The sequence below is a fragment of the Pongo abelii genome, chromosome 21, assembly GCF_028885655.2.
Source record: "Pongo abelii isolate AG06213 chromosome 21, NHGRI_mPonAbe1-v2.0_pri, whole genome shotgun sequence".
In the NCBI taxonomy this organism is placed as follows: Eukaryota; Metazoa; Chordata; class Mammalia; order Primates; family Hominidae; genus Pongo; species Pongo abelii.
Window position 1 is genome coordinate 35,560,146 of NC_072006.2, and position 7,435 is coordinate 35,567,580.

Sequence of the window (7,435 nt, forward strand, 5' to 3'; positions counted from 1 at the left end):
GAATATTCTTTAATTCATATCCTCTGGGACCAGCTATGGGTCAGCAGGCTAGGAGCTATTTGCAAGGTTTAGATTATTACCACCTACTGGTCCATCCTGTCCTTCCTAATGTGCACAACACACACACACACACACACACACACACACACACACACACACACCCTTTCTTCTTTATTTACTTGTTTCTAAATATAACTAGGTGGAACTATCAGACAGAAACAGGGTATTGCCAAGAATGATTTAATAGAACTGCAGGATTCCATGATGTTGAGACTCAAGGTTGGAAGAGAGGTGTCGGACTGCAGAAGTTGATTCCAGGCTTGTATTTGTGTCTGTTAATTTTGGTTTTACAGGTACATACTTGGGATCCACACAGCACTTAGCCTCAGTTTTGCATAATATATAGTATACTTCACTTTCTTTACATGTTGTTCTGCACCTGCCTGACTTACCCCAACATTTCATGACTGAAAACAAAAGGGAAGAAGAGAACAGGGTCAGTTTTGAAAGAAAGCAGAAGGGTGGGAAAGGAAGAGGCTAAAGCCCAGTAGAGGAGTAGGAGGGAAGTGAGGAGGTCTGTGGGGAAGAAGCTCTTACACAGGATCCCCTAAGTTTAAGGGAGATTATAGACCACTACACTTTCTTCCTTCACTTGTGCCCCCTGTTAGAACCCCCAGAGTCCCCTCAACTCAGTGGCATGGGACCTACTGGGTAGCTTCCCCTCCTTGGCCAGCTCCTTGGAAGGGGGAAGAGGACCCTTCTCCCAAGAGTTTTATCTCCCCCATATTATAAGGTACCCAGGTGCCCAGTAGCAATTAGCCAGTTTTCTCGTTGTTCTTCGGTACCCCCTCTGACCATATCAATGAAAGGTGACAGGAATATTAAATAAACTCATTTGAACATCTGTAAGTCTTCTAGGGCACCTGTAAAACTCCCAAGAATATCATACTGCCTTCTTCACAACATCCTGGGACTTTTCTCTGGCCCCAACCAGTCAAGGGAATTAGGAACAGCTACTCCAGGGAACCTACAACCTAAGGTAACCCAGATAATTTGAGGTTGCATTAAAAAGTGGAATCAGAATCCTCAAACAATCAGAAATTTGAGAACCATTTTCCTAGAGGCAACAATACATGAAAATTCAAATCCTTTCAATGAACGTTTTTGAAAAAGTCCCCATTTTCTCTATACTCCATACCCAAGTCTCTCTCTTTACACCCTATCCCATCCTCAGGTCATCATGTTCAGCTTTTCCAGAGCTAACCAGAGATAAGGTTGGAATGGTCAAGTACTGGGCACTGGGAAGACCGTTTGGTACCAGAGAACTCAAACTTCCCCATGACTAGAGAGACCACCTAAAGGCCTCAATGAGCTCTGCCAGGCCATTCTCCCAGCCCAACCTGTCAGAGCCCCCAGAGTTCTCTGAACATGCATCAGGCTCCCTGACTCCCATCCCCTTCTGGAGATCATGTTTACCTGGGGTGACCTGGGCCAGGAGCAGGGTAACAGTCAAAAACAGAAGAAGGAGCTTCATGAATGACGAGTGATCAGGGAGGGATAGGAGGCTTCTCAACTGGTAAAACAGACAGAGGACTCCATTCTGGGCAGTCCAGACTGGTATTTATTGCCTTGAGGAGCATGGCAGAGCCAAGATCAGTGAACCAGAACGGGAACATTTGAGATCAGACAGGCAGGCAAGGAAGGTATCAACCACACTGACTGAGGAGGCTGGGAGAGGGGGAAGGGACATTAACAAAGAGAAGATATGGCCTTGCCTTTGAAGAATTTTATAATACAGCTGGAGAACCAAGAAGGGGAAAAATATTTTCATCACTAATTTGTTTTTCATTAATGAGAAAAAAATAGAGAGAAAAAGGATAAGACAGAAAAGGAGTGATACTTCTGTGCGCCTTGGGTTCTTCCCAGCAACAAGGACATGTTAGGATGTCCCATATGTTGATGATTCATTATAATACCAAACGAAGGGCAGAGCAGGGAAAAATACCTTAATAGCTCCATGGCCATCACCACTGGAAACCAGAATGTCAGTATTCATGGAGTGGAATGAGCAGGAAAGCCATAGCCCTTACTTTTAACAGTACATATTTAATAGGAACAAGTAGCACCCTCATAGGTAGCAAAAGAAAAGCCATTTATTATTGTTGTGGTCTTTTTTTATTATTATTACTTATTTTTTTTTGAGACAGTCTTGTTCTGTCGCCCAGGCTGGAGTGCAGTGGCACAATCATAGCTCACTGGAACCTCGAATTCCTGGTCTCAAGCAATTCTCCTGCCTTGGCCTCCCAAAGTGCTAGGATTAAGGGCATGAGCCATCATGCCCAGCTTGGTCTTTCTTATAAGAAATGGTAGATTGCCCCAGCACTTTGGGAGGCTGAGGCAGGCGGATCACAAGTTCAGGAGATCGAGACCATCCTGGCTAACTCAGTGAAACCCCGTCTCTACAAAAAAAATACAAAAAATTAGCCAGGCATGGTGGCGGGCCACTGTAGTCTCAGCTATTCAGGAGGCTGAAGCAGAAGAATAGCTTGAATCTGGGAGGCGGAGTTTGCAGTGAGCCGAGATTGTGCCACTGCACTCCAGCCTGGGCAACAGAGCGAGACTCTGTCTCAAAAAAGAAAGAAAGAAATGGTAGATTGCAATCTTGGCCCTACTTCTTCACCCTTACTTGAATTCACACATTTGTCAAGGTCTCATCCTAGGAGAACTCTGCTTCATTTTCCCTTCACTTTGGCCTTGGCATGTGATTTGCTTTGGCTAGTGATATGTGGGCAGAAGTGACAGTGTGCCAGTTGTGAGCCTAGGTTTTAAGAGATGATGAATGTTTTCATTTGCCCTTCTGTGCCTCTGCCATCACTATGAGAAGAACATGCCCCAGTGGTCCAAGGAGGATGAGAGATATGTGGGGCGGAGCTACTCCAGGTGACTCACAGATCTACAGTGAGAAACAGAGCTGCCCCGGGCACTCCAGCCTCAAGCAGGGCAATCTAGCCAAATATAAAGGATTGCTGTATTAAGCCACTGAGTTCTGGAGTGGAACATTACATAGTAATGGCTAACTTATATACAAGGCCAGCACATAGATCAGGAAAGAGCCAAGTGCTTTGTAGGACAATAATGGTAAGGTCTATCTTTCTTTTCTTTTTCTTTCTTTTTTTTTTTTTTAAAGACAGAGTCTTGCTCTGTTGCCCAGGCTGAAGTGCCTTGGCACCATCTCAGCTCATTGCAACCTCTGCCCCCCGGGTTAAAGCAGTTCTCCTGCCTCAGCCCCCCCCCAAGTAGCTAGGACTACAGGCACACGCCACCACACTCAGCTAATTTTTGTATTTTTAGTAGAGACGAGGTTTCACCATGTTGGCCATGGCTGGTCTCAAACTCCTGACCTCAGGTGATCCACCCACCTCAGCCTCCCAAAGTGCTGGGATTACAGGCGTGAGCCACTGCACCTGGCCTAGGTCTATCATTTCAAAATGGACAGAAATAAAGACATACTAACAAGAGGAATATCTTCTTTCTAACATGGAAGAAAACAACAAGCCAGGAGCAGAGGCTCCTGCCTATAATCCCCACAATTCGGGAGGCTAAGGCAGGAGGGTTGCTTGAAGCCAAGAGTTTGAAACCAGCCTTGGCAACACAACGAGACTCCATCTCTACACACACAAAAAAAAGTTTTAAATAGCCAGGCATGGTGGGGCAAAACTGTAGTCCTACCTACTAGGGAGGCTGAGGCAGGAAAATCATTTGAGCCCACGAGGTCGAAGCTACAATGAGCTAAAATTGCACCACTGCACTCCAGCCAGCTCAACAGAGACCCTGTCTCCAAAGACAAAAAAAAGACAAGATAGATTTTCTTGTTGTCTGAAGAAAAATTAATGCTCCGGAGGTCACCAGACTTTTTCTGTAAAGCCCAGATGGTAAATACTTTAGGATTTGCTGGCCACAACTATCACAACTACTCAACTCTACAGTTATAGGACAAAAGTACCCACAGACAATATATAAGCAAATGAGTGTGGCTGAATTCCAATAAAACTTATTTATAGACACTCAAGTTTAAATTTTTTATAATTTTCACATCTCTAAATGAAATTTGATTGTTTTCAACTATTTAAAAATGTACTGGCTGGGCATGGTGGCTCATGCCTGTAATTCCAGCACTTTGGGAGACGGAGACAGGTGAATCACCTGAAGCCAGGAATTCGAGACCAGCCTGGCCAACATGGTGAAACCTCGTCTCTACTAAAAATACAAAAATTAGCCGTGTGTGGTGGTGAGCGACTGTAACCCCAGCTACTCAGGAGGGTGAGGCAGGAGAATAGCTTGAACCTGGGAGACAGAGGTTGCAGTGAGCCGAGACGGTGCCTTTGCACTCCAGCCTGGACAACAGGAGTGAAACTCCATCTCAAAAAAAAAAAAAAATGTACCAAGGCAAACAGATCGCTTGAGGCCAGGAGTTTGAGACCAGCTTGGATGACATAGCAAGGTCCCTCCTCTATTTAAAAAAAATTTGTTAAAAAAAAAAATAAACAAAATTATTGCTGATTTTCTTGGTCTCTCCACTTTGGAAAAACAGTTTAACAGTTTCTTATAAAGTTAAACATACATTTATCATACAACCAAACAACTCCACTCCTTGGTATTTATCAAAGATAAATGAAGACATATGTCCACGCCAAAACTTGAATGGTCATAGTAACTTTATTCACCATAAGTGAAAACAACCCAAAAGTCCATTAATTAGTAAACAGATAAATTCTGATATCTCCATGTAATAGAATACTGTTCAGCAACAAAGAATTAACCACTGCTATGCAACATATGGATGAACTTAAAGAGCAGTCTGGGTGAGGTGGCCCACGCCTTTAATCCCAGCACTTTGAGAGGCCAAGGTGGCTGGATCATCTGAGGTCAGGAGTTCGAGACTAGCCTGGCCAACATGGTGAAACCCTGCCCGTACTAAAAATACCAAAATTAGCCGGGCATGGTGGCGGGCACCTGTAATCCCAGCTACTTGGTAGGCTGAGGCAGGAGAATTGCTTGAACCCAGGAGGCGGAGGTTGCAGTGAACCTGAGCCAAGATCGTGCCACTGCACTCCAGCCTGGACAACAGGAGCGAAACACTGTCTCAAAAAAATAAAAATAAAAATAATAATAAACATTTTTAAAAAGCATTAGCCTGAGTGGAAAAAGCCAGACCAAAAAAGAACATACTAAACAAGCTTATTCACATGAAACTCTAGAAAACACAAACCTAATGTACAGTGACAAAAAACAGATCAGTGGTTGCCTGGGGCTGATGGGAGGAAGTGGGCATTGACTGAGATGGGGCATGAGGGAACTTTCAGAGTGATGAAAATGTTCTATACGCAGATGTCAAAACTCATCAAAATTTACACATTATATTTTATATAAATTATACCTCAAAAAAGTTGACTTTAAAAAAACCTGTGCTAGTTTTTTAAATAAGCAACAGGATCAGATAAATAACATAAAACCACTTAAAATATATACACATTTAATGTGGTACACATATACCATGGAATACTATGCAGCCATCAAAAAGAATGAAATCACATCCTTTTCAGCAACGTGGATGCAGCTGGAGGTCATTATCCTAAGCCAACTGATGCAGAAACAGAAAACCAAATACCGTATGTTCTCACTTACAAGTTGGAGACAAACCTTGGGTACATGTGAATATAAAGATGGGAACCATAGACACTGGGGACTACTAGAGTCAGGAGAGAGGGAGGGAGGCAAGGGCTGAAAAACTACCTATTATATACTATGCTCACTACCTGGGTGACAAGATACTTCATAGGAGTTAAACATCATAGGAGCTGCCTATGTGAGAGATGGATAGGAGTTGATTATGGGGATAAAAGTTAATAAATCAGTAAAATAAAATAAGAGAAGGACTTTGTATAAGGTCAATTATGATAAATCTGCCATAAATACATAACCCTCTGCAACAGAGGGCTAAAATAAAGTGCTATATTGACAAGGGGCTTACTTCTAAAGATCGTTAGTAAGGTATCAGCCCCCTGGACTGGAACCCATTTCCTCTCCTTCCAGAAGGGGCTGCAGAGAGGAAACCTGAGATGCCATTCAAGCAAACGACACAACTTCCTCCACTCTTGAGAAAGGGGATTGTTTCTGGTTGGAAGGGTAGGATACTGGGCTGAGAGCCTTGAAAAATAAGAGAGAGAGAGAGAAGAGAGCAACTCATGGGAGCACCATCCTTGCAGAAGTCTTAGTCTAGAAGGTACTTTCTTTATACATCCAAGGAACCCTCCAGCGGCACAGAGTTTCATCTACACTGAATGGTTTTGAGATCTACTTCCCTTCTTTAAAGAACTCCATCATAGCCCTGCAAGTTTGCTCTTGTGAACTACTAATAAGCAGAATAAGGCTGACTAATAAAGGGATGACCTGAATCCATTATGTGCATGATTTATCAGAATTAATAGTAGTTTTCAGCAGTAGAGAAGACTCTCATAAAAGACCCTTTTCCTATCTGTCACAAAAGACTGTGAAACAAAATGCCTTGATTGCTTCGTGAGCTAAAGAGGACTCCCCACAGCTGAACTATATACATCTACAGTTCTGGAGTGTCCACCATTCTTAGATTCTGCTTAAGATTCCACATCTTAACTACTGATATCCAACCATGTTGCCAAGACTCCCATTCCAAGCTCTCCAAGGAAATAATCTGATTGGCTAAACATAATCTTATTCATTATCTAATAGAGATAAACCATCTTAAAAGGATAGAAAACTGTGAAACAACCTCCCTTACTGATATCTGCAAATTTCAGCTTTTCTTTGTTGCCACACATGAAGTCTTATCATATGCTCTCAATAGATGGGGTGAATGCATTTCAGTAAAAGAAGAAAAGGAAAAAAGAATGTATGAACGCAGAGCAAAAAAATAAGAAAGCGATAAAGATCTGAGGAGAGAATATGTGTTTTCCAAAGATTACAGAACTACAAATGAATCTGCAAATGGTACATTAGGAAAATTATCTGAGGATGAAGAAAGGTAGGAGGCACTCAGCAGAGAAAGGTTGCTACTGATGAGTGGATGGTGCTGTGAAGTGTCCAGGAGCCTGGAGTCCACATATTAAAGGTATATGCAGTTACCTGGACCTAAGTCCAATTCAGTGTACTCAATCCCTTTAAGTAGGTTTCTGCAGTGCTGTGGTCCTTAATTCAACATCATTCCCCTCTTCTTGAGCCTCAAGTGGGTACCACTGCCATCTCTGGCTTAGTAGAAGATAGGGCGGTATCTGAAATTCAGAAAACTCAGAACCTGTTCCCTGCCTAGCCTTTGACTCTTGCTTTGACCCATAAGTCATAAGTGACCCTAACTGAAGAGTTTGCCCAGCATCCTTCTACTCCCTTCTCAGATTTCTTC

The 7,435-nt window shown here is 42.9% G+C and overlaps 1 protein-coding gene across 1 annotated transcript; it reads right to left on the reverse strand.

Annotated features, from left to right (window-relative positions):
* Window positions 1–226: 226 nt before the first annotated feature.
* DEFB121 (defensin beta 121) lies at window positions 227–1,597 on the reverse strand. Its single transcript, XM_009233461.3, has 2 exons — window positions 1,477–1,597; window positions 227–467 (listed from the first exon to the last, which is right to left on the reverse strand). The coding sequence occupies exons 1-2, from the start codon at window positions 1,532–1,534 to the stop codon at window positions 241–243; spliced, it is 285 nt and encodes a 94-aa protein (XP_009231736.2). The 5' UTR covers window positions 1,535–1,597; the 3' UTR covers window positions 227–240.
* Window positions 1,598–7,435: the final 5,838 nt, after the last annotated feature.